This window comes from Triticum urartu, chromosome 3A (genome assembly GCF_056163025.1).
Source record: "Triticum urartu cultivar PI428250 chromosome 3A, HENAU_Tu73, whole genome shotgun sequence".
NCBI lineage: Eukaryota > Viridiplantae > Streptophyta > Magnoliopsida > Poales > Poaceae > Triticum > Triticum urartu.
Window position 1 is genome coordinate 73,135,575 of NC_141875.1, and position 26,453 is coordinate 73,162,027.

Sequence of the window (26,453 nt, forward strand, 5' to 3'; positions counted from 1 at the left end):
TATAAATTTGGTCAGAGTTTCGGAAGATTGACTTTTGCGAAACAAAAAGACACTGTATTATGGGATAGAGATGGTATAAATGAAGAAACACACGAAGTCACCCGTTTGAAACAAAAGATTTTACAATTATCGTAGGAATGTAACTCTATAAGAAAACTCCCTATGGTGTGCTTTGAATTATACTCCCTCCCCATAATGTAAGGCTTTTTTGACACTACACTAGCGTAGTGTAGTGTAGTGTCAAAAAAGCCTTACATTATGAGACGGAGGAAGTAGTATTGTAAATGATTCGAGCAAGAAGAGTGATGATGCGCTCGCGTCGGCCACCAACACATTTGCTATGTGTCCTCATGGGCCCCACATGGCGCTCTCCCCTCTGCCACATCCTCCCCATGTTTGTTTTGTCCTCACATTTTCTTTCTCCCCAGCCCGAGGGCGCACACACCAATCCTCGTCGATCAACCACCATTTTGCAAGCAAGCTTGTCGTTGTTGCCATCGTGTGTTGCCGTTGGACCACCACGCCACTAAGCTATTGCACACCTCGAACAACGGTGTTGTAAGGCTACTTTCATGCATCTATGGCCTCCCCATGGTTCTTCTTAGATGTTGCAAAGGTGCAACTAAGAGAGGTAAAGGATCCTGGCAATGAGGAAGAGGGGGGAGGGGGACGCTGTTGTTGCAAGGGGGTACCGGTTGTGCAAGGCCCATTCAACGATGCCACTACTACAAGGGGGACACTTGCCGGTGCTGCAAGGCTAGGGGCTGATTGTTGCAAGCTTGAGTTTGTCGTCCCTCGTTGCTGGAAGATTGTCGTTGTGAGTCGGGATGCATGTTCCTACGGGCGCTCGGTGGATCCTATGAGCTGGCGCCACTGCTGCAAAGACGAGTTGCCCCTATAAAGCTCACCAGCATAGTTGCAAGAGGTCCTCCGCTATTGCAACTATTTGCTTCCTTGGTGGCAAACACACGTCAAGGCAGAGCGGCGTCCAACGCCTAAGGGTTCACATAAGCGTGTTAGGGTGGACATGGGGGGGGGGGGGGGGGGGGGTGCATGAAGATGGAGCAGAGGTTCTCAAGGCGTGTGAGTAGAAGAGGACAATGCATGGAGCTGGTCTCGTGGCTACCATCATCGCTATCATATGGTGCGTAAGGGGGCTGATCGGACGATCTATGCATTACCAACGACTAGCACTTCCCATATAGGATTGGCTTTTAAATTTCGTACATGAACCATTCCGTTCCTTCAAAGTGGATTCTAAACATCTCATCAAACCTCGTCTGTTTTTTTTACTTTACTTGATAAGCACAATGCAACATGTGTTTTCATCTCTCTTCTCTTAAAAAAATATACAGAAGCTTTTTTTTTTGAAATAAAAAAATATACAGAAGCTTTTTGAAACCAGGTTATTGTAATCCACCATTCCACCTTGATACCAAATGACATATGCAACCTGAGAGCAACTTTAATAGAGTCACCATATTAGCAGCCTTCATAATGCTACGAAGCACGCTCCATATAGTAATATGGAGGCTATCGACGAGATGCGCAAAGTGAGAATCGTCACGTGTGGCTTCCAACAATGACATGTGTTTTGACATCCCAATTCGCCCACTCATTGAGGAGCGTGGGATCCTCATGCGCGGCTTCCAGCGCGCATGCCACTCCTCTTTCTCGGCGAGGAGGGGCGGCCGCCTCATGCGGTTCCTTCTCGACTAGGATCCACTTCTCCTCCTATGTGATCTACCTGTCCGGCCATAGAGGCTATGAGCTAGATCATTCATGGCGACGATCTTTTTATAGCTGCAGCCTGCAGGCGGCAGGGAAAAGTGGTTAAAAACATGGCGGCAATTGCGTGGGCAGTTGGGATGCGGCGGCCGTCATTCATTAGCTCACTTCCAGGTCAAATTGACGTCTAGCCATCCGCGCCATTAGCAATGACGGAAGGTTGGCCATGTAGGAGGATGAAAAGGGACGAATTCCCTTCTGCACGAGCGGTTGACAATAAAGCCCTGCTCCAAATCAACGCCTCACAACCTTCAAATATAGGGGCTTGCCGGCTGTATTTGAAGCGCGTTTCGAAATTATGGTGATTGGGAGGGTGGGGTGGCGACTCTTCTGTACCATTTTTTATCAAAATTGCTAAACCACTGGTCATTATGTTGATCGGGCCGATATGACAACTCAACCAGAGTTGCACCGAATGAAGTCTGCGTAAGCTTAAAATAAACACTGATTGCGTTTTATCAGTTAGTATGATAAAGAGGAAAAAAGCACACGCAAGCTCCTCGGATACAGCCGCAGGGCGGAGTGGTTATGCACAAGTGGAGTTTACCGCCATCCATCCGTTAATAAAAGGAGGTCATGGCCGTTCTTGTCATTTCGTCGCAAGGCTCTCTCAACCCCTCCTCTCAATAAGAGGTAATAGCACGGCAGGTCCGTGAACTTGCCTTGCATGTGACACTTTAGTCCTTAAACTTGCAAAAGCTAACTATGTAGTCCTCGAACTTGTCTCAGATGTGCATGTTTAGTCCTGGTCCAATCAGGAGCAGCCAAGTGGAGCCAGCCGGACCGGTCCGGTCGTCACTGGCCATTTTGCAGATACCCCCCTGACGTTTTGTCAAATAAACTGCTGGCCTCGCTTCTTGCCTGCACCCAGAGGCCACGATGCCCTGGGGTGCGTCCGTCGCCGCCGCGGCTGTGCACGCGCTCGACGCGCACCGGTGGCGCCGGGTCGGGGCGGCCCCGCTCATAGGTAGGTTCTTGTTCTCCGTCGTGGACGTCGGGGACGAGCTCTATGTTGTCGACGGCCGCTCCGAGGGGTCGAGCGCCGGCTCTGTCAAGACCAAGACGTAGAAGGTAGTCATTGTGTCCAGCCCCCTCATCGGCGCGACCGGCCCGGTCACAGCCGGTGCTGGGGGTGTTTGAGATGTCCGCCAGTCGCAGCTTTGTGCACGCCCGCGTCGAGAAGCATATCCGGCGCGCCAACACCGGCGGCAAGTTCCGGCTGGGAGGCACCTCCGCCGTGTACGAGGACCCGCATGGGCTCTCACTCCGGTGGCTCCGTCTTAGGGATGTACTGAACGAGGACACCGATTCCACTGGCCCACCTCACGGTCACGGCAAGGTTGCCAAGCAAGAGAAACAGCCAGCTCAGGCAAGGCAAGCTCTTATCGCTGTGGGTGGCCGAGGGCCATGGGACGAGCCCCTCGTGGCCGGCGAGATATACAATCCGATGACCGACAAATGGGTCGAGATCGCCTGGTTCCCCACCGACGTCGGCCTGGCATGCTCCGACGCCGTCTGCGGCGACACGTTCTACGTCTACTGCGAGTCTGACACGCTCATCGCCTACCATCTCGACGCCGGTTCATGGTCCGTCGTCCAGACGTCCCGGCCGCCGCCACGGCTCCGAGACTACACGCCGGCGCTGGTCTGCTGCGCGTCCAGGCTGTTCATGCTCTGCGTCTCGTGGTGTGACCCGGCGAATCGAAGGGACAAGGTGGTGCGGAAGGTGTTCGAGATGAACCTCGGCTCGACACCGCTGTTCCAGTGGACCGAGGCGTCCGTGCACCCGGACGCACCCATGGATTCCAACAGTGTTCGCCGCCGGCCAGGGCAGGATCAACTTGTAGAGATGTTCAGAATCTTCGGCAAGATCCTCGACTTCGCGACGGCTTGCCGGGTCTTGGGCAGCGAGCAGAGCTGGAGCTGCACCATGTCCTACTGCTGAAATCCTTGGCCGTGCTGCTTCTCTGAAGATCGCCGATGTGTACTCTGTTTTTCTTTTCCACTTACACTGATGATTTGTTTGTTGCCATGAGCTGCTGATTGATGTGCAACTCGGTAAAGCCATTCCATTCCATTGCATTGCATTACCTGCTGTGATTGTTCATGCTGAGTTTGTTCAATATGATTTAGAGAGAGAGAGAGAGAGATTGTTCAGAGACGAAGAACAGTAGCGTAAGAGGTGTGCGAGGATCAGCTGTCCGACATCAGCAGCCAGGCGGCGTCTAACAACGAGGCATCCAACACCTCCTCCCGCCCCAAGCTCGCCCTCGACTTGTCGCTCACCGTCACCGCCGCCGACACCACGACCGCGAAGTCGAGCACCACCGACAGGACCGGCGGCGGGTGTTCACGTGCAACTACTGCCAGGGGAAGTTCTTCAGCTCGCACGCGCTGGGCGGGCACCAGAACGCGCACCAGCGGGAGCGCATGCTGGCCCGGCATGCGGTGCACCAGCTCGAGGCCTACCCCTACGGCTACGCCGATGTGGCCTCCCTCCAGCTCTATGGCTCGCCCGTGCTGTACCCCATCGGCATCAAGGTGCACGCACCGGTGCACCCCGCGGCGGCGCAGGCGGAGCGTCAGCAACAGGAAGCCGCCTCCCTCGCTGCGCCGGCGCGCGCGGGCGTTGCTGGGCCCGATGCCGTTCGTCATGGGCGACGACGAGGAGGTCAGCTTCGGGTGCCCCGACAGCTTCAGGCCACCACCTCCGGGCGCCGGCGTGCTCCATCTCCTCCACTCCGGCCACAACCTGGGGCTTGGGCAGCAGCGGCAAGCCGACGAGGAGCCTGACCTGACGCTTCAGGTGATATCCTTTGACAGCCACAAGGTATACTGCGGGTTGAAATCGACAGAAGACAGGGGGCTAAATGCAAAATGCACGGCGCTGACCGGCTCGGCCGAGCTGGCTCCACATGGCTGCATCTGATTCGTCCAGGACCAAATTTGCACCTTGGAGACAAGTTCGAGGACTAGATAGTTACCTTTTGCAAGTTTTAGGACCAAAGTATCACATGCAAGACAAGTTTAAGGACCTGCCGTGCTATTACCTCTCTCAATAAATACCCAAAAATATCACCACCCCTCCCCTCCCTCCGGAGAGAGAGAGAGAGAGAGGGAAGGAGGGAACGAACTGAACGCGCACGGCGACACATCTGGCGCTACGCTTCCTTTGGCTCCCAGCGCTCCTCGTACGCACGCACGCACGCACGCACGAACACGCGCGGTGCCGGGGCCGTGACGCCTCGCCGGCGGTGGGGATGACGAGGCGGTGCTCGCACTGCAGCAACAACGGCCACAACGCGCGGACCTGCCCCGCCCGCTCCGGCGCTGGCGGCGGCGGAGGCGGCGTGAGGCTGTTCGGCGTGCACCTCACGTCGCCGCCGGTGGCCGCGATGAAGAAGAGCGCGAGCATGAGCTGCATCGCGTCGTCGCTCGGCGGCGGCGGGTCCGGGGGCTCGTCGCCGGCCGTGGGGCCGGGGGGCGGCGCCGCCAGGGGAGGCGGCGAGGGCGCGCCCGGGTACGTCTCCGACGACCCCATGCACGCCTCCTGCTCGACCAATGGCCGGGCCGAGCGCAAGAAAGGTACCACTAAGAATAAGATCTTCCCTCAATGCCTTCTTTGCTCGTATCTTGCCTATCATCCTCCCGTTCGATGAGTGAAATGATTGGCTGGGCGGTAGAACATTCCCTCTCTTCTCCCCGGCGAATTACCTCCGTGAGCGACCGAGGAAAATGGCGTCTTTGTTTCCGCCATTAGCGCCCCGTACCGTCTCCGCATCTGTTTGCTTCTGGTTAACTCATCGCCTTCAGGTGCATCTACCTACCGCGGCGCCTCATGCAGCGCTTAGCCTTAGCGGTATGAATGAATAAAATAAAAATAAAACCCGCAGCTAGGAGAGGAAAGAGACGATTTTCTTGTCGTCTCCCCCCATCATTCAGTGTTTTTAATCTCTAATTATTGAGTTAGCTTTCTTCAAATTCTGTAGTACAAAATTGCTTCAGGCACCGCATCTCGTGTACTACGAGAGAAAACAGAATTTTGTGGGTTCATCCCTTCTTTTTAGTTCCTCGTATACTTTCGCTTCTCCGGAGATTCATATGCAACCAAGATGCCATCCCAATGATAAGCAAACCTCCTTTAAATATCAAAGCGTGCCGAGTCCCAGTCCCATTGAAGAAACCAACAAGCGTTCCAAAACTTTTCTATTTTTCGTGCTTCCTATAAGCAATTATTTTGAGTGGGTGTCAATAATTTGAACACATGCTTAGAATTTGTTTGTTTGCCTGCTGATACCATTGTTACCATGCGATATTTATGAACCGTCCAGAATAGCCGACACAAATCAACACAAACGTACTACCTCCATATCTTTTCTCACCTGATTAAGTTAGATGCACATGTGCATCACACACCGGGCCTGTGTGGATCACATTGCGGAGCGACAGTGACTGGCCACGAATAAAGAGCCCCACAAGTCCCGCCCTGATGTCTCTTTGACCTTTATTTAATCACCTGATCCTAAAAGAATCTAGCCATATTAATTTCCAGCTGGTTTGACCAGTCCTAGATGTTTGCAGTGATATGCTATTTTATTGCATGATTGTACTCCCACCCTGGGGTACTTTATTGTTGGCACTTGGCTTCAAAGGGACTGTAGGAGCCAAGTGCCCTTTTAGTTGCTTATAGACTAAGGTAGGTCTGTTAGAGTGTTAGATGTCAGCTTTCCTTTTCCTTTTGTGATATTGTATTTTGGTCTTAAGTCTTCTGTGCTAATGGTTCTAAAATTAATTGAAATATGCCGCTACAAACATTAGGAAAATACTTATGATGGAGTGCCCTTGTTTTACATGGGGCAACATCTTAGTTGATATACTGTAGAACTTTCCACTGGAATCACTCATATTGAATCAGGGAGACTTAGGGGGACTGAGATACTCCCTCTGTAAAGAAATATAAGACCGTTTAGATCACTAAAGTAGTGATGTAAATGCTCTTATATTTGTTTACGGAGGGAGTACAGATTAAGTAGGCAACAATTTCTTTTCTGCTTTAGTCATTCAGAAAAGCTAGAATGGTTCTTTCGGTCTGTTTCACATTTTGGACCTTGTGGTGGTGTGGAATGTGCATGAACTTTGTGACCGACTGCGTAGAAAGCTGAGGCCAGACACAATGGTTTTCTGAACTGACCTTTTTTTTAAGGTAACAAAGCCAAAAGCTCGTGGTTTACATCAGGTTCAGATAGCAATGATGATTTTTCCTTTTTGAAATGTACATGGGCAAGTCTGCTTCGCTATGTTATTATTGTGAGTGCAGCTTCCAATCATAGACCTATTTGTGCTTCAGGTACACCTTGGACTGAAGAAGAGCATAGGTTGTTTCTACTGGGTCTGCAGAAGCTTGGCAAAGGAGACTGGCGTGGGATATCTCGTAGTTTTGTGGTCTCAAGGACCCCAACTCAGGTGGCCAGCCACGCCCAGAAGTACTTCATTAGACAGACAAACTTCTCAAGACGGAAGAGGAGGTCAAGCTTGTTTGACATGGTCCCGGAAATGGTATGCAACTTTTTGTTGTACATAATAACAGAGATTGTCTGCCTTCTCCACATATGTTAAACTACCTGCTGATACTTGTGCTTTCCTCTTCAACCTGAAGCCAATGGATGAGTCCCCCGATGGCGCGGAAGAGTTTACGCTCTGCAGCACTCAAGATGAAACAAGTAGTTCAAATAAACTGTCGCTGTTTCATCTTGGGCGACAGAAGGAAGCAGAGTGTGATAAAGATCTGCCAACTTTGCAACTAAGGCAGCACGAGGAATCTGAATACGGAGGGCCTTCATTGGAAGCACCAGATTTGGAGATGAACAATGGTGTATCGTTCAAGGCCGCATCTGTCTCGACAGTTCCAGCGTTCTACCCTTCATTGCTCCCTGTTCCACTAACACTTTGGCCTGCGAACGTTTCTAATGTGGAAGCAGCAAATGCAAGCCATGAAGTCCTAAAGCCCACTCCTGTGAATTTAAAGGAGGCAATTAAGGCGGATGAGGTTGTCAGTATGTCCAAGCTCAGCATTGGTGGGGGTACCTCTGGCTCAATGGAGCCTTCCGCTCTTTCCCTTCAGCTTACCGGGCCGACAAATACAAGACAATCAGCTTTTCATGTGAGCCCACCAATGACTAGAACTGACCTTAGTCAGGGAAACAACAGCCCAATCCATGCAGTTTGAAGAGTCATGGAATGGGCCTTCCTGGTCAAGTCTTACAGATTGTATTAATGGTCCTGATACTCTATAATGTTGCGTAAGCTCCTGCGCTTGTACTTTTGTACCGTAACAGCTTCTAAGCTAATGTATCACCATCTTATTTATTTTTTCATTAATAAAGGTAGAGGTACACATGTCAATGAAAATATCCTATATGCCTGTCAGTAAACTCACACTATTGCTACCTTTACGGATACACCTTCACTACTTTGGAGATTTTTGTATGCAAACTTTATAATTAGACATATGACTTCTTTCAGTCTACAAATTTACATATCTATGTGGGTGTACTAATATTTTTTTATATTCCTCTGTTTTCTTTTGAAATTTGACAGATCTGCTTGAAACATAAAGCTAATAGAATGATTTATGTAGGTTGTTGGTATATATGTTTTTGTAGACTGTTAAATTCCTTGGCCTTCTTTTTTTGAAACTGGGTTGTTGGTATATTAGCTTTTAATTACCAAAGGATGGAGATTTTGCAGTTTTTCTGTTCCTTTTCTGCATTCGTCTTTGTGTCTTTGTAAACTCGATCCTCAGGAGGGAGGGCTTTACCCTCTCTTCCTATTTTTTAGCACTAAAATGTCAGTTCTCATGCCGATTTTCACTAAAAAATAAGCTGAGATGGAGAAAACTGAAGCACCAGATCGGCAGCAGTATTCCTTTGGTTTGTCGCATTGTTTTGAAGAAACATCTATTTGCTCAATTTTAGTCTTGCAAAAGTTCGAGCTGAAGTATTAAGCGAATGCCAATCATTGTGTTTGACTTGATATCGTCTTCTTGATAGCCTATTTGCAGAACGTTAAATGTCTGGAACGCCTGTCTCATGTGCAATTGTGTCCTCTGCTGCTATCCGTTAGCCGCGTCTCTTGCTTACTGATATACCAATAATTAATCTTTATTCTCAAAGGAAGCCACTTATGCTCCATTATGTTTGATATGGATGCCACAGGTCACTCCAGAAGATGAAGGGGAACATGCCGCAGTGCAACCCGGGTCAGGGACTCATTTCTCAGTAATGAAGCAAGAAGGCAAGAATTTGTGCCAAATCGAACGAAGTATAGAAGGTGCTCATGCAAACGCAATCGAGGGCACGGCTGAGTACATGGAACAGAGGCGTGCAGCTACGAGTGGCTGAAATGCTGACTGCCGACTCAGTCACCAACTTGTGCCATGTCGTCCACTCATGCCGAAAAGCAAGAACGTTTTCCTTGCGCCGATTTGAAACGGGCGCGGGTGTTCCCAAGAAAGAGTGAATTGCACATAACCGTAAGAATTGAGTCACCAGTTTCACATTACCACAAATTTTGTACTGTCAGCTTCAGTAAAATTATTACAACTTTTGTGGCAAATTCATTAACCAGGCAGCTAATTTGACAAAGCTGGCCCACATGCCAGGTTCTAGATGGATTGGCACTGATATGTGGTTCAGCCTCGTCAGTTCCGCTATTAACCGTGCAGTTAGTGACTTGACTTCAGCACAAAAGTTGCTGTTTTGTGCAAATTGGCATCCACACAAGTCATGGTTCTGTAAAATAGTGACACAATTGTTGTCGTTCGGTACAATTTACTCAGATTTTTGTTGTTTCTGCCCACCAGGCACCAGCAAGAGAAGGGCTGTCAAAGTGTCCAGTGATGCCCACAAGAACTCACACAACGGTAAATCAGGCTGCCCCAGCTAGTGGCAAGCCAACATTAAGGCAAGAATTGCATCAGGACAGAGTGTCGAAACGCATACAAAAATAATAATCCAGATGTCATGTGTCTTATGGATGCACTTACAGGGAATTATATTTGCTACTACCAAGTCTGAACATGTCCCCAGTATAATGACAATACTTGAGCATTAGAAAATCAAACACAAACAAACTTGAGCAGAGGTACCAGCAAACCACAAAGCGCGGCTATTTCACATACACATAGGCATTCAGAAATGACATAGACATCCAGATAACAAACATCCTATAATACTTAAGTAGTTAGGAGTGAGGACACCCCATCAAGAGAAAGTGCTATTCAGTCACCTTCATACTCAACGTCCTCAGCTGCCATGAACTCCCACTGGAAGCAATTTGGACCCAAAAGGCTTCCGGGGATGTCCAGAGTCGACCAGGTTACCTTCACCTCGACAGCGGCCAGCCCAAGCTTGAAAACGGAGACATGGTTTCCATGCTTTTGAACAGGGAAGGTGCAGCTACGACTGAAAGCGCAATCACCCGAGCCACCAGTCTGATCGAGCATCAACGATACAAGCAACTGACCTCCCTTCGCCACGGCAAGCACAGTCCTGCAAAGCTCAGTCGCCTCGGCGGCGACAACTCCGTCAAACAGCTGGATCTGCGCGCTCAACTCCTTGGTGTAAAACAATGCTGCGTTCAGCCTTATCAAGCCACTGTCCTGTGCCAGCTCTGATATCCCAACCTGCACGGTGGCCTCCGCGGCGCCCCTCAGAAGCGCATAGGCTATGTCCACCGCCCCGCAATCGCCATCGATCCGTCTTCTGTTCTTCGTAGCATGTCTCGAGGTTATGTCGTTGAGGCAGGCAACGCAATCGACGAGCTGTAAATCATCTTCTGCTTCTCCGACTCCTCTCTTGACCTTCATGTCGAACTCAATCAGCACGGGAGCCCCCATTCTGATGCCCCTCTTAGGGCCGGACATTCGGATAAGGCCGTCATGCTCCACGACGAAAGGATCATCCCTTGTGCGGTTGAAGATGTAGTTACGCATAGGGTTCAAAAGATCCCTGACAGCCACGTATCCGTACAACTGGACCGGGCCAGTAACATGTGAAGAAGTGTAAGCTAGCTTCAGGGAGAATATCTGCAGCATGGTGCGAAAATGTTGCCTTTCACAAACCATCCTGTCAGGCATGCAGGAGGCTAATGGCTCGGTCATCATCATTGGCTCCAGACAAGCTGATTGAGAAGCAATGGGAATTGTACATGCAGTAGATTATAAAAATTGTTAACCCCAAAATTTCAATTAAAAGGAGATGAAGAGAACGAGTGGCAGGATACATAGATTGATGCAAGCAAGGCTAGAAAGTGGAATCAAAACAGAATTATGATAATATTAAGCTTACAAATTATCAACGCAATATTATCGATATCCTGAAGTTTAGGTTAAAAACATATCAATCACAGTTTGCACTAACTGTGCATATATATTTCTGTGGTCCGGTCACAAAATAAATTGATGACTAGAGAAAATCAGAGGAAACTAAATATTTGGAGCATTATTTGTCTTTCATGAGAATGAGAAAGTTCAAACATTTGTGCAGAATATATAAATGCAAGAGCTTTCTTAAATAAAGCTGCACAGTCTTTTTAATCTAGAAACTGTGAATCACGTGGCCTCTTTAGGACAAGCAATACAAAATTTGAAAACAGTGGGTCGAGATTGATTAAAATGGGGTTAGATCCTCCTACTCATCCAAAAAGACAATCTTGATTTAATAATAGGCAAGCTAAATAAAAAAAGAAATACAATGCAATCATGAGGATCCATGCGTTTAAATGGTCTATAATAAACAGAACAAGTGATTACAAATGCTCAGTAGCGCCATTTCTTGAAATCATATAGCATCCCTACTTCGATCGATAGGTGGCTGTGGGTTTTCTAATCAACAGAAACAGTGCTTGTAGATGCTCTTAGCCATCTTTTTAGATCATATAGCACCTCTACTTTAAATACCATCCGTTCGTTAATTTTCAGAGAAGTCAAACTTATCTGTGATTGACCAAGTGACCAAGTTTATAGAGAGTAAAATATCAAGAACTGTAACACTAAAATAGTATCACTAGATTTACCATATATTTTCACATTCAGTTATTTGATACTGTATATCATAGCTGTGGATATAATTTTCTATAAACCTGATCAAACATATATATAAACATTTAACTTTTTATACACATCTTATGATTTTGGCCACAGGATAAAAGAGGTGCTTTTAGGATTTTGCCAAAATCTTGCAAAATGCAGAGGGTGTGTCTTTGGTTTTTTACTGAAACAAATATTTGAGTTGTTGCTGGTTGTAAGGTGTAAACTAAATCATGAAGTGAAACCTTAGTGGTCTCCTAGTACACACAGAAAGTTTAAGGAAACCGGGAGCCAACCTCCTACATTGGAGCCATTCAGCAATCATAAGATGAAAAAAATTACGTACGTACTCTCGCTGGTATCTTGGAGACGATAAACTTTGGTCCAATAACCGTTGCTTCTGAAGATAGAGCCGTCGCCATGCTTCAAGTGGCGAATGAGGCTGGCGCGCATCACGCTGTCGAGCGGGCGCCCGTCCTCACCCGAGGGCACTCTGCTCCGCGGAGCCCCCGCCGACGCGACGGCTCGCGCGCTGCCGCTCTCGATCTTTCTTCTCTTCTCTTCGGTTGAATCTTCGTCGCCGAAGGTTACTCTCCTCTCGGAGGACTTCGACGGCGGGACGGCCCGCGCGCTACCGCTCTCCATCCCGGCCTCTTCTCTTTTCTTCCTTCGATCGGATTGTCCTCGCCCCAGGTCATTCTAGTAATACGTTTTTACTCCGCAGGCACCGATCGACGACGGCGCTTGTACGCCGCGGCTCCCCATCACCTTTTCCCCCCTAGTTTGGATTTGTTTGGTTAGGGTTTGGGTGCGTGTTTGATTTCGCATATCGGCTAATGTTTGTTCTTTTTCTTTTTTGTTTTCTCATTTTCTTTGTTTTCATTTTTACATTATGTATAATTTTTTAAATAAATATTTTAAAAATGATTCCGAATATTGTGTACTTTTATGAATTTTTGAAGTTTTTCAATTTTTTGAATCCATGACATTATTTAAATTCATGAGCATTTAAATTAGTTTTTATGCTGTTTAAAATTTATGTGACAAATTTGTAATTGTGTTTTGTATTATTTAAATCCACAAAAAAATTTCGTTCATGTATCTTTTAATATTAAAAATTTCCTAAGAAAATACCAACCGAAACAAAAAAAAAGGTGGATGAAAAACCAACTGAAGTAAAAAATCACTGAACGCTAGATGGGCTGCTGGCCCACAGCGCACTATAGGGGTTATTCGCTCATAAAGCGTGGAATAGGAGCTCCCAGGAAACAAAAGCCCAATTTGGCTCTAGGGAGCAAATGCTCCTACTCGCCAAAAATGTATTTTGTAATTGTTACTTTTTAAGAATACATGTGTTTATTGTCACACCCAAATGCTATCCCTAAATTTTTAGGGCGAAAGCTTAAACATATTGACCTGTGATTTTTTTTTTCAAACATTCGAATGTTACCTCCAAATGTTACACCGTTTCGCATGAAAATTGTCAAACACATTTTTACACTATCATGAACATCTACATAAAAAATTAGAATTCTTAAAATTTATTTACTATTTGTTTAAGTTTACTGTTCATCCGGGAGCATATGCTCCCCAGGGCCAAAACAACACTGCCCATGGAAGGAGCCTTCCTGGTCAAGTCTTACAGGTTGTATTAACGGTCCTGATCTTTTACTTTTGTACTATAGGGTTTTGCATTGGAGATGTCATCACAACATTGTTTTGGTGGGGATTATTTATTCTAAGAAATTCTATGTTTTGAAAATATGACCACAAACATTTTTTTTCCGGAAAACTAACAGCGTGCAAGCTCCAAACTCACGGCTGCTACTGCTCACGAGCGGTGACCCACCAGGCCCGTTTACGAGGCGATCCAAGCCAGGGCTTGCTCCAAATCGTACATTTTCTTTTTTATTTCACAAGCGTGCAAGCTCCCACATGACGAGCGACATGGGCCGGCCGAACCACGGGAACAACAGCTCATGCACAGTAAGCAAGGCGAGGCGACTAGGGTTTACCTACTCCGCCGGCGTTGAGTCCTTTGTCCCTTGTCCCCTTCGCCGCCGATGACGTTCGTTCGGGCTCCCCGGCCTTGGCGTTATGGTTTCGATGGCCTTGTGCGAGGGCGTCTAGGGTGTTGGTTTCGTCCCAGATGGGATCGGATGTTGCGGAGCACCAAAGCTGGAGGTTCGAGCTCGGCCTCTGGAACGGGGAAGGAATACCTGGCAGCGACGAAGCGTCGTCTGGGCATGCGGAAAGAAGTTTTTTTTTGAAATAAGGCAAAAGATTTGCCATTTTCATTGATTAAGAAGAAGAAATAGAGGTTTTGGCCCAAGGCCGAATTACAAAGCATTACTCTCGCGGCATTACATTACTCAAAAAATTTGCCCCTGCCAGGCACCACATGGAAGCCTCCTCTTTGATTTTAGCAACAATAACCCCCACCGGCACCGCGGTGTTGCGGAAGACACGAGCATTTCTCTCCTTTCAGATTTCCACGAGATAAGCATCATTAAAGAGATGAGCGCCCTCCGAGATTGCGAGATGCTACAGGCATTGAGTTGCCACCAATCCTTGACGGAACCTACAGCCACCCAATCTGCAGGCTGCACATCAACAAGGCCAAGCCAAGTCTTAATTATCCCCCAAACTCTGACGGTGTAGCAGCATTGGAATAGGAGGTGTGCAGCCGACTCTTGAACTTGCTTACATAGGGGGCAAAGGTGGCAGTTTGGCCATCCCCGGCGATGTAGCCTATCCGCCGTCCAAATCCTGTTATTGATAACGAGCCAGGCGAAGAACTTGCATTTGGGGGAGCCCAGTTTTTCCACACCATCAAAGGCATTGCTGTGTCGACCAAACCAAGGAACTGAGCTTTGTAGGCCATCGCCGCCGAATAAAGTCCATCCTTAGTGAGCTTCCAGGTAATAGAATCTGGCACATCCGGACGGAGATGAACATGTGAAATCTTTCCCCAAAGGTTGACGAACTCAGTAAGATGACTGACGTTGGTGATTTCACCGGTATTCACCTTGGAGACCCAAAAGTTGTCCTGCAAAGCCTTGTGGACCGAACAACCCCTTTTCTTTGATATTTCGAAAATATGTGGTGCAATGTCTTTGGGCCTGATCCCATCTAGCCATGCAGATTCCCAAAAAGAGGCACGAAGGCCATCCCCAACGAACACCTTGGTGGCCGCCGCGAAGATATCTTTATCATTTTCATCACATGGGTTTCCCGGATAAACCCAAGGCTTAACCGGATCCACCCACTCTGCCCAAAGCCAGCGGATTCTAAGGGTTGTAGCAAATTTGTCCAGATTCAAAATACCTAGGCCACCATGAGCCTTAGACTTGCACACCTGCTCCCAATTGATCTTGCAATTGCCACTAGTGACCTTATCACACCCAGCCCATAGGAAAGCTCGTCGAAGGGAATCAATCTTTTTCATGACCTGAACTGGAAGATTTAGCGCCGTCATGTAATAAATGGCAATGGCTGTGATGACCGACTTGACCAGTACCGCTCTGCCCGGAGCAGCCATTAGTTTGCCAAGCCAAGGGGTGAGCTGGGTAGCGATCTTATCTTCAAGCGGCTGGAAGTGGATGCGCTTCAGACCTTTAACCGATAGAGGCAAACCAAGGTATTTCATGGGGAATGATGAGCAGCTGGCCAGAAAGGAATGCAGGATATCACTAAGGTCTAAGTTTCCACACCGAACCGGAGCAACCAAACTTTTAGAGCAGTTCGTGGTCAAACCTGTGACCTCTCCAAACACCGCAAGGGAGTCCGTGAAAAAATCGACGTCAGCTTTAATGGGCGCAAGGAACATGACAACATGATCCGCATAAAGCGAGGCACGGATCACCATGGCATCATCCGCGGAAAGAAGTTATGATCGGAGGTGTGGCTGCGTGTAAGGATCAGCCGCCGGAATCTCTTGTTGGCTGGCTGAGACATGTACTCCTGGTGAAGAGAGAAGCTTGCCTGTGCTTATATATGCTATCGAGATTAGCCAGTTGCATTCGTTTTTGCACATGCGGAAATTCTTGTGTCCCGGCAATGGGGATCCTGGTGGAACGTGGAAGGCTGAGGCACGTACTTATGTTGAAGTGAAAAGTCTGTATGTGTCTATGTATGATGTCGAGATTAGTCAGTTGTATGCTTATTTGGGAGCAAAGGCAGAAGCGAGCAGTCTGGGAGCGGAAAAAGATTCAGAACAAGACTTGGCAACATCGGCGGCCTCCCTCAAGGAGGACCGCCGGACCTAATGTCGATCCTATGTTGGAACTGTCGCAGGTTAGGCGACCCCGCAACAGTTAATGAGTTGCGCGACCTTACGCGGGAGAGTGCGCCAGCGATCCTTTGTGTTGTGGAAACGCAGATTGCAAAGAATCGCATGGAGGGTTTGGCAAGAACTTTAGGGTATGACAATGCTTACGGAGTGGGCAGCTCGGGGAGAAGTGGTGGTCTGTGTATGTATTGGAAGCGGCCTTTGGTGCTGGAACTAAGGAATTTCTCTAAATATCATATAGATATGGAGGTTAAGGAGAATGGCAAAGATCCATGGCGCCTAACTTGTTGGTATGGGGAGGCGAATAGGAGCATGCGATATAAAATCTGGGATATGATGCGATTTTTGAAGGCAGATAGTGATCTTCCGTGGCTGTGTATCGGAGACTTCAATGAGGTTTTGCGAAGGGAAGAGCAGTTTGGCCCGAATGAGTGGGATGTGGGACAAATAAATGCATTCAGAGAGGTGGTCGATGTATGTCAGTTGTGTGACTTGGGATACATAGGTTTTGACTGGACTTTCGAACGTAAAGTGCAGAATGGTGCCACTTGTAGGGTCAGACTTGACCGAGCAATGGCGACAGCGGATTGTGTCGTGGTTCTAACTCTGACAGTGATGTAGGGGGGGTATGTACGGAGAGGCTAGATCTCAGCTATTGGGAAGTTGTAAACACACCAAGATGTACGAGTTCAGGCCCTTCGCGGAGGAAGTAACAGCCCTACGTCTCGGTGCCCGGAGGCGGTCGACTGGATTACTGGCGTGTGAATAACAGGGGTGCGAACCCTTCATACTGAAGAGGGGGGTGGCTTATATAGAGTTCGCCGGCCCCCTCCTGCCCTCAGTAATGCAGGGTTTAAGGTACATTCAAGGTTGGGCGTTACTGGTAACGCCCCTAATAAAGCGCTATAATGACCATAAAGATTGCTTAACAGCTGACCGTTTGCCTGCGGAGTGACTATGGGTCTCTTGGCGGTCGAGTGGTTGGCTTCATGGTCGAGTGATAGCTTTCTGGTCGAGTGTCTTGAGTCCGTCGAGTGGGATACCTTCAAGTCGATTGAAAGGTGACTTCTCCTAGGGATGTCCTAGGGTGGGGCTCCTTGGACAGGTCCGTGCCCCTACCCTAGGTACATGTCTTCATCATTAGCCCTCGAATGGATCGAGGTTAGAGTGGGGAAAAAGTTGGAGATCTTTCCGACTGGTTCTTTGGGCTACGTGAGCGCCTTGTTTTGGGTCAATCGTCACGGATGACGTTGCCAACCTTTTTCAGTCGCCTTGATCCATTCCAGGCCTTTCGTCGAGTGAATTTCTTCGCTTGTGACATACTGAGCGCCGGCGCGATCGGGGTCTTCTGTTTTGACAAGTTGTTCTGTGGCCCGCGGATGTCGCGGGATTCGGATTTTGGGAAGCGCGCGGGACGGGAGCGGCCGTAGTAATCGGAAGCGATAAAGTGGAAGCTCCTCGATCCCCGCGTCGCCTTTTTCGCCATGTACTGCGCGCGCGTCTGCTGCGGGATCTGACTGGATAGCCTGGGCCTACCAGTCAGCCACTCTGAAGCGGTCCCTTATAAATCACCGGCTCGGGGTTTCCAAGCAGTGCGCTCTCTTCTCCTCCTTTCTTCTGCCTCTCTCCCTTCGCAAGTCCTTCCGCCACCTCCGTTCCCGCCCTAGCGCAGCAGGCCCGTGCGAGACTTCGCCGGCAACGATGACGAAGAGCAAGATCTCCGCTCTGGAGCGCGCGAAGAAGGCGGCGGCGGCGGGGAAAGGGAAGAGGTCAGCTCGGGGCGGATCTTCCTCTAGGACCGCTCTGCCCAAAGGTTGGATCCAGGGCGACTGGATGCCGTCGGTGCTCCGGCAAGAGGATCTCGATGACATGGTCGAGGGGGGAGTCATTCCCCACCAAGCCGCGCGTCTTCCGGGGGGAGAGATCGAACCTCAACCCCGCGACGGTGAGTGCGTGCTCCTAGCCACCCACATCGACCGAGGGTTTTCTCTGCCGCCCCATCCTTTTTTCCGGAGCTTCTTGAACTTCTTCGGAGCGCAGCTCCACCACTTCACTCCCAACTCCATTGTATACCTTGCCGCTTTCATTTCCATGTGTGAGGCCTTCTTGGGTTGCCGCCCCCATTGGGGGATTTTCAAACACATCTTTACTTGCCGTTCTCAATCGGTCAAGAAGGCCAAGTCGAGTGACGAGAGGACGCAGGTGATCCAGTTGTGCGGGGGCTTGGCAATCCAGGCGAGGGGGAAGAGCTATTTTCCATCCATTACTTTCCCGGAGTCGGTCCGTGGTTGGCAGTCGACCTGGTTCTACTGTCAGGACCAGGCGACCCCAGGACAGTCGACTGGTCTTCCTCCTTTCTCCCTCGACCGAGCTGAAAAACCCACTTCTCTGAAAGTGACGCCGGAGGAAAGGCCCAAAGTCAAAGTGTTGGACGGTCGAGTGCTCGAGCTTGTCCGTGAGGGTGTGACTGGGATGGACCTGCTGGAGGTCTTCCTCCAGAGGCGCATCCAACCGCTCCAGGCCTGTGACCACCCGATGTGGTTGTACTCTGGCCTCGATGACACCACTCGGATCCACCCGGAGGAGGTCACCGACGAGATGCTGGAGGGGTGGCTGTCGAGCATCACGGGGAACAAAGACAACCCCCGAGGAGCCAGGAGGGTAACTCCACTCGACAACTCGTATGAAGTGGACAAGGTATGTCTTTATGCTCCCGACTGAAATCTTGTTTTCTGCATTGGTCTTCTTTGAGCTGGTCGATTGACTTCCGTCTTGTCTATTGCTTTCCAGGCGACCACCGAGATGTACTCGACGCCCAACGGGGCTCAGGAGCCAACTGAGGAAGGGGAGGCGAGCGGAGGTGAGAGTGGGGACGACCAAGGTGAGTGGGAGTCCGACGGCGAAGGAGAGGGAGACGATGCCGTCGACTCCAGCGAAGAGGAGGAGGAGGAGGTCGAACCCCCCCGCCCAGAGGGGCGGTCCAAGCACACACACGACCCAGCGCGGGAACGTGGCAAGGCGACTGCCTCTGTTGGGCAGTCGTCGAAACACCCTCGGACCTCTTCTCCTACGCCGACTGGGAAGGTTCCCAAGCACCCACGCACGACGCCGTCTAAGCCACCCAAGGCTCAGCCCAAGATGAAGATAGCTGTCCCTACCATTTCCGGGTAATAATAAAACTTGTTTTCCTTTGTCGACCGTGGACGGATCCTTGGTCGACCCATTGAGCCAACCGACTGACTTTCGAGGCTTGCAGTGCTGCTACTTCTGAGGTCTCCGCCAAGGACGACGACCAAGAGATGGAGGATGCTGTTACCTCCAACCCTGGTACGATTACTGACGTTCTGCATTGAGTCGACTGATCATTTATTGCAACTCTGGTCGATTGAACTTTTCCTTTGTAGCCCCTCCTCATGTTATCGACCTCCCGGATGACGACGACAACGGTCCGTTGAGAGTGAGGAGGCACAAGAGGGCGTCGACTGACAAGACCTCCCAATCCGCTCCGGCTCCGAGGCCGTGGCTCGGGATGGTGGTGACACCACTCGGGCTTCTGTGACCTTCGCCGTTCCTCTGGCGAGTGCGCGGCCCTCGTCGTCGACTGCGGATCCGTCTTCACTTTTTGCCGCATACCCCGTCCCCGAGGACCAAGCGGCTGCTGCGAAAGAGGCTATACGCCAGGCGGGGATCATGATGGAGCGAGTGAAGATGGCTCGGGAGGCCAGCCAAGCAGCCTATGACGCGAGTTCGGCTCTTCAGAGCAACGTCCAGGTCAGTCGACTCAACACTTGGTCTGTTATGATATGCTGTTTGAAGAGTCTCTTTTCCGAAGATCTTTTGTATCTGCATCTGTACACCCACCGGGTGTGTCTTCCAATTCTTGGACGAGTGGGGGCACGCTAAGTGCACCCACCGGGTGTAGTCCCCGAGACTACGGTGGACTGCTGGCAGTCGACTGTAGTCTCTACATTGTGTTGCTGTAGCTGTATTTCTTCACTCGGTTTGGTCGGACCAGGTCGAGTGGAACTGTATCCGGTCGACTGCGGGCAGTCGACTTTTTTTTGGTCGAACCAGTGGGGGCACGCTGAGTGCACCCACTGGGTGTAGTCCCCGAGACTACTGTCGAATGTTTTTGATTCGGCTGTGGTCTTAGAAACGTCATCATTGTCTCTTAGTTACTCGGAAGCAACTTATCTTGGACGTCTGTCGACTGATTTTCCTTTTTACAGAAATCTTGCGAACTTGTAGCTCGCTATACTGAGTTGGAGAATCAGCAGATCCAGCTCAACCTTAACTTGAAGCTTGCTCAGGAGAATTTGAAGAAGGCGCAAGAAGAAGCAAAAGGTATGGCTGGTGAGGTTCTCCATTCTTAACGAGTGGCCTTTCTTTCTTGTCCATTCTTGATGTTGGTTCCACTCGACGCGCCACAGATAAACTGGAGGAAGCTCTGAAGAAGAAGGACCAAGACCTTGCAGAGGCACAGAAGGAGGCCTCGAGCAAAACGAAGCTCGCAGAGGAGAAATTGGCTTCGGTCGGAGCTCTTGAACAGGAGAATTCCAGACTGAAAACTGCTCTCAAGACAGCTAATCGAGATGCCAGTCGACTGAAGAAGGAGAAGATGGCTCTACACGACAAGGCGGGTGAGCTGGCGGGGAAGGTAAAAGATCTGGAGGCTTATCTCGGTGGACTTGCCAAGAAGCTGTTCGTTTTGCTCGAAGGCAATTACTCTGCCCCGACTGTCTTGCAGTTTGCCAAGCCTGTGAAGGGCCACTGTCTTACTCTTGAATCGTGTTTGCAGAATTCTGCCAGAACTTTGAAGAGGAGACCAGTCGAGTGGAGCCAAGCTTGGACCCTGTTAACTCTCTTGTGAAGGACAAGGCTGCAATGAACGTGCTCCGCCTGGAGTCTCGTACTACCAGCGTCGTTGACTATCTGGCTCGGCTGAAAGTTGCGATGTCGCAGATCGACACATCACTCTGGCCTGGGACGACGCTTCAGAACGACCTCGAGTCTCTGATGGCTCGACTTAACGAAGTCCCAGGTCGAGTGGCGGAATGGAAGAAATCTTCTGCTAGATGTGGTGCTGATGTCGCTCTGTCTCTGGTCCGCGTCCATTGCAAGGAGGCGCGAGAAGAAAAGCTGGCAGCCATCCAAGTTGCCAATACCAAGAAGCACAACTTTCAAGACTTCATGGAGACTTTCATCGCCGCTGCCACCCGTATTGCCGACGGGATCGACTTGGATGAGTTCGTCGCCCCTTCCAGTCCTCCTCTTGAGGAGTGAAAAACTTTAAATTTACCTCGGAATGCCGAGTGGATTTGTAACCGTTAAACTCTGCCGAGCCGAGGGCTCGAGTACTTTGAGGTCTGGGACCTTTTAGGCTTTATCTGATCTTGATTTCTCGTTGAATATCTTCATGGTTTGATTCATCGAGTGGATCTTGATTTTCACTCGGAATAACCTTGTATTTGCGGCGCAGCTCCGAAGGGGAAGTTAGCAGTCGACTCGTGGATTGGGTTGAGTCTTGTACTTAGGCGAGCACTGGGCTGTAGCTAAGCCTCCGAGTGGGAGGTTTGCTCTCCACTCGGTAGGATTTTTAAATGCTTAGGCGAGCACTGGGCCGCAGCTAAGCCTCCGAGTGGGAGGTTTGCTCTTCACTCGGTAGGATTTTTAAACACTTAGGCGAGCGCTGGGCCGCAGCTAAGCCCCCGAGTGGGAGGTTTGCTCTCCACTCGGTAGGATTTTTAAACACTTAGGCGAGCACTGGGCTGCAGCTAAGCCTCCGAGTGGGAGGTTTTCTCTCCACTCGGTAGGATTTTTTAAACACTTAGGCGAGCACTGGGCTGCAGCTAAGCCTTCGAGTGGGAGGTTTGCTCTCCACTCGGTAGGATTTTTAAATGCTTAGGCGAGCGCTGGGCTGCAGCTAAGCCCCCGAGTGGGAGGTTTGCTCTCCACCCGGTAGGATTTTTTAAACACTTAGGCGAGCACTGGGCTGCAGCTAAGCCTCCGAGTGGGAGGTTTGCTCTCCACTCGGTAGGATTTTTTAAACACTTAGGCGAGCACTGGGCTGCAGCTAAGCCTCCGAGTGGGAGGTTTGCTCTCCACTCGGTAGGATTTTTAAATGCTTAGGCGAGCGCTGGGCTGCAGCTAAGCCCCCGAGTGGGAGGTTTGCTCTCCACTCAGTAGGATTTTTTAAACACTTAGGCGAGCACTGGGCTGCAGCTAAGCCTCCGAGTGGGAGGTTTGCTCTCCACTCGGTAGGATTTTTTAAACACTTAGGCGAGCACTGGGCTGCAGCTAAGCCTCCGAGTGGGAGGTTTGCTCTTCACTCGACAGGATTTTTAAACACTTAGGCGAGCACTGGGCTGCAGCTAAGCCCCCAAGTGGGAGGTTCGCTCTCCACTCGGTAGGATTTTTAAACACTTAGGCGAGCACTGGGCTGCAGCTAAGCCCCTGAGCGGGAGGTTCGCTCTCCACTCGGTAGAATTTTTTCAAACTTAGGCGAGTGCCTGACTGCAGCTAAGTCTCTAAGTGAGAGAACTTAGGCGAGTACTGGACTGCAGCTAAGCCTCCGAGTGGGAGGATTGCTCTCCACTCGGTAGGATTTTTTCAAACTTAGGCGAGTGCCTGACTGCAGCTAAGTCTCTAAGTGAGAGAACTTAGGCGAATACTAGACTGCAGCTAAGCCCCCGAGTGGGAGGATTGCTCTCCACTCGGTAGGATTTTTTGAACTTAGGCGAAACGGATTCGCAGCTAAGTCACCCACTGGGGGATTTCGTAGGCAAACAGAAGTGACAGCAATTATTGGAACACTCTTGTCTTTGATAAAAATAAACTGCAGAAAATTTTCTTATTACATCTCGTCCAAGGGAGAACTCAAGTGTAAAAGGGGCGGAGTAGTTCCGCATTCCAAGCTCGTGGCTCGTCGATCTGGCGATCAACATTGTAGAGGTGATACGCTCCATTGTGGAGGACTTTGGTGACAATGAAGGGGCCTTCCCAAGTAGGAGCAAGCTTGTGTGGTTTCTGTTGATCCACTCGGAGGACCAAATCTCCTTCTTGGAAGGCTCGACTCTTCACATTCCGGATGTGGAATCGACGCAAGTCTTGCTGAAATGGTCGATTTGATCATGGCCATCTCCCTCTCTTCTTCTAGGAGGTCGACTGCGTCTTGCCGGGCCTGTTCTGCTTCATCTTCGGTGTAAAGCTCGACTCGGGGCGCGTTGTGAAGAAGATCACTTGGCAGAACTGCTTCGGCTCCATAAACCAGAAAGAATGGGGTTCTTCCAGTCGACCGGTTAGGGGTGGTCCTCAAACCCCACAGAACTGACGGAAGCTCGTCGACCCAAGCACCTGCCGCGTTCTTGAGATCACGCATCAGTCGAGGCTTTAGTCCTTTGAGAATCAGACCATTTGCTCTTTCTGCTTGTCCATTCGACTGGGGATGGGCGACCGATGCGTAGTCGACTCGAGTGCCTTGAGAGGCGCAAAAAGCTCTGAACTTGTCCGAATCGAAGTTGGACCCATTGTCAGTGATGATGCTATGCGGGACTCCATATCTGAATGTTAGCCCCCTGACGAAACTGATAGCAGTGCAAGCATCAAGATTCTTGATAGGCTTAGCTTCAATCCATTTGGTAAACTTGTCGACTGCCACAAGCACATGAGTGAAACCACTTCTGCCTGTTCTCAGTGGACCAACCATGTCTAGTACCCAAACAGCAAAGGGCCAGACGAGTGGAATGGTCTTCAGGGCTGATGCAGGCTTGTGTGACATGTTGGAGTAGAACTGGCACCCTCCACACTTGTCGACTATCTCTTTTGCCATCTCATTTGCTCTAGGCCAGTAAAATCCCGCTCGGTATGCTTTAGCCACAATGGTCCGAGAGGACGCATGGTGACCACAGGTCCCCGAGTGGATATCATCAAGGATTATCCGACCTTCTTCTGGTGTTATGCACTTCTGACCGATTCCAGTCGCGCTTTCTTTATACAACTGCCCCTTTATGACTGTGAAGGCCTTGGATCGGCAGACGATCTGTCGAGCCTCTTCCTCGTCCTCTGGGAGCTCTTTTCTTAGGATATACGCGATGTATGGTATCGTCCAGTCGGGAGAGATTGCCAAGACTTCCATGATTAGGTCGACCACAGCAGGAACTTCGACTTCAGTCGGATCTGTGGCACTTTTCGGTTGCAGGGCTTCTTTTGTGAAAGGATCCTCCTGGACTGACGGCGAGCGGATGTGCTCCAAAAACACATTGCTGGGAATGGCTTCTCTCTTGGAGCCTATCTTTGCCAGATCATCAGCTGCTTGATTTTTCAGTCGGGGGATGTGATGAAGCTCTAACCCCTCGAATTTCTTTTCTAGCTTTCTCACTGCATTGCAATAACCATTCATAGCCGGACTTCTGACGTCCCGCTCCTTCATCACCTGATTAACCACCAAATCTGAGTCGCCGTAGACCATGAGGCGACGGACGCCGAGTGAAATGGCCATGCGCAACCCGTACAAAAGTGCTTCATATTCTGCTTCATTATTGGAGGAATCGAAGTGAATCTGGAGAACATATCTGAGCTTATCTCCTCGGGGGGAGACTAGAACTACCCCAACACCGGAACCATTCAGCATCTTAGATCCATCGAAGAACATGGTCCAGTGCTCCGAGTGAACTTGAGTCGGAAGTTGCTGTTCAATCCACTCGGCGATGAAACCTGTGATTGCTTGGGACTTGATAGCCTTCTTTGCTTCAAACTTGATATCTAAGGGAAGGAGTTCAATCGCCCACTTGGCCACTCGACCAGTTGCGTCTTTGTTATGCAGAATCTCTGACAGTGGGGCGTCGCTGACGACTGTAATGGAGTGGCCAGAGAAGTAATGTGCAACCTTCTTCGTGGTCATGTAAATCCCATATACAAGCTTCTGGTAGTGAGGGTATCTTTGTTTTGAAGGGGTCAAAACTTCAGACAGATAATAGACTGGACGCTAAACTCTGAAGGCCTTTCCTTCTTCTTCCCGCTCGACCGTAAGTACTGTACTGACAACTTCTCCTGTGGCTGCAATGTAAAGCAACAGAGGCTCTTTGTTGATTGGGGCAGCAAGCACCGGCTGGGTGGAGAGCAGAGCTTTGAGCTCTGCAAATGCTGCGTCAGCTTCTGGAGTCCACTCGAACTTGTCGGACTTCTTCATCAGTTAGTAAAGAGGCAACGCCTTTTCACCGAGACGAGAAATGAATCGACTTAGAGCGGCCAAGCAACCTGTAAGCTTTTGGACATCGTGCACGCGTACATGACGCTTCATCCGGAGTATGGTACCAACTTTTTCAGGATTGGCATCGATCCCCCGTTCGGAAACGAGAAAACCGAGTAACTTTCCACCCGGAACTCCGAACGTGCACTTTGATGGATTGAGCTTGATATCATACCTCCTGAGGTTGGCAAAGGTTTCGCCAAGGTCAGCCCGCAGGTTGGAACCTTTCCGTGACTTGACCACAATATCATCCATGTATGCCCCTACATTCTGACTGATTTGAGTGAGTAGACACTTCTGAATCATTCTCATGAACGTGGCTCCGGCGTTCTTGAGGCCGAACGGCATGGTGACGAACAGAAGCATCCGAATGGAGTGATGAAAGCTGTTTTGATCTCGTCGGGTCCATACAGACGGATCTGATGGTACCCGGAATAGGCATCTAGAAAAGACAATCTCTCGCACCCCGCAGTCGAGTCGACTATTTGGTCGATGCGAGGGAGAGGAAAATGATCTTTCGGGCAGGCCCGATTGAGATGTTTGAAATCAATGCACATGCGAAGTGACTTGTCCTTCTTGGGGACCATGACGACATTGGCGAGCCACTCGGAGTGGTAAATCTCTCGGATGAACTCTGCTGCTAAGAGCCGAGCTACCTCCTCGCCAATGGCTTGCTTCTTCTGGACGGCGGACCGTCGAAGATGTTCCTTCACAGGCTTGAATTTTGGGTCGACTCATAGACGGTGCTCAGCCAGCCCTCTGGGAACTCCAGGCATGTCAGAGGGCTTCCATGCGAAGATGTCCCAGTTCTCACGGAGGAGCTGGACGAGCGCTTCTTCCTATTTGGAGTCGAGCGTCGTTGAGATGTGAGTCGGGGCAGCATCGGGGTCGGTCGGGTGAATGTGGACTGGCTTTGTTTCACCGGACGACTGAAAAGCTGATTCCGAAGCGGGCTTCTTGGCTCGTAGCAATTCACTCGGATCGGTAGTCTTTTGGTACTCTTGCAGCTCGACCACTGCCATCTGAGCATCAGCAATCTT

At 49.9% G+C, this 26,453-nt stretch overlaps 3 protein-coding genes and 1 pseudogene across 4 annotated transcripts; 3 read left to right on the forward strand and 1 right to left on the reverse strand.

The window, feature by feature from the left end:
- Positions 1–2,403: 2,403 nt before the first annotated feature.
- On the forward strand, positions 2,404–3,975 carry LOC125542923 (F-box/kelch-repeat protein At5g42350-like). The gene has a single exon (XM_087546417.1). It carries the CDS (start codon positions 2,930–2,932, stop codon positions 3,731–3,733), a length of 804 nt encoding a protein of 267 aa, XP_087402543.1. The 5' UTR covers positions 2,404–2,929; the 3' UTR covers positions 3,734–3,975.
- Positions 3,835–4,721, forward strand: LOC125546671 (zinc finger protein 4-like; annotated as a pseudogene).
- Positions 4,722–4,891: 170 nt separating this feature from the next.
- On the forward strand, positions 4,892–9,406 carry LOC125542922 (transcription factor MYBS3). 2 transcript variants are annotated; one of them, XR_007298166.2, is made up of 4 exons: positions 4,892–5,373; positions 7,136–7,344; positions 7,445–8,087; positions 9,003–9,406. XR_007298166.2 is itself a non-coding variant. In XM_048706146.2 (3 exons), the coding sequence occupies exons 1-3, from the start codon at positions 5,049–5,051 to the stop codon at positions 8,012–8,014; spliced, it is 1,104 nt and encodes a 367-aa protein (XP_048562103.1). In that variant the 5' UTR covers positions 4,892–5,048; the 3' UTR covers positions 8,015–8,295. The 2 variants fall into 2 exon arrangements, 1 of the variants encoding a protein (XP_048562103.1); XM_048706146.2 differs by lacking the exon at positions 9,003–9,406 and having other exon boundaries at positions 7,445–8,295.
- Positions 9,407–9,605: 199 nt separating this feature from the next.
- LOC125542924 (uncharacterized) lies at positions 9,606–12,633 on the reverse strand. The gene is made up of 2 exons (XM_048706147.2): positions 12,226–12,633; positions 9,606–10,968 (listed from the first exon to the last, which is right to left on the reverse strand). Exons 1-2 carry the CDS (start codon positions 12,518–12,520, stop codon positions 10,067–10,069), a joined length of 1,197 nt encoding a protein of 398 aa, XP_048562104.2. The 5' UTR covers positions 12,521–12,633; the 3' UTR covers positions 9,606–10,066.
- Between the last annotated feature and the right edge of the window lie 13,820 nt (positions 12,634–26,453).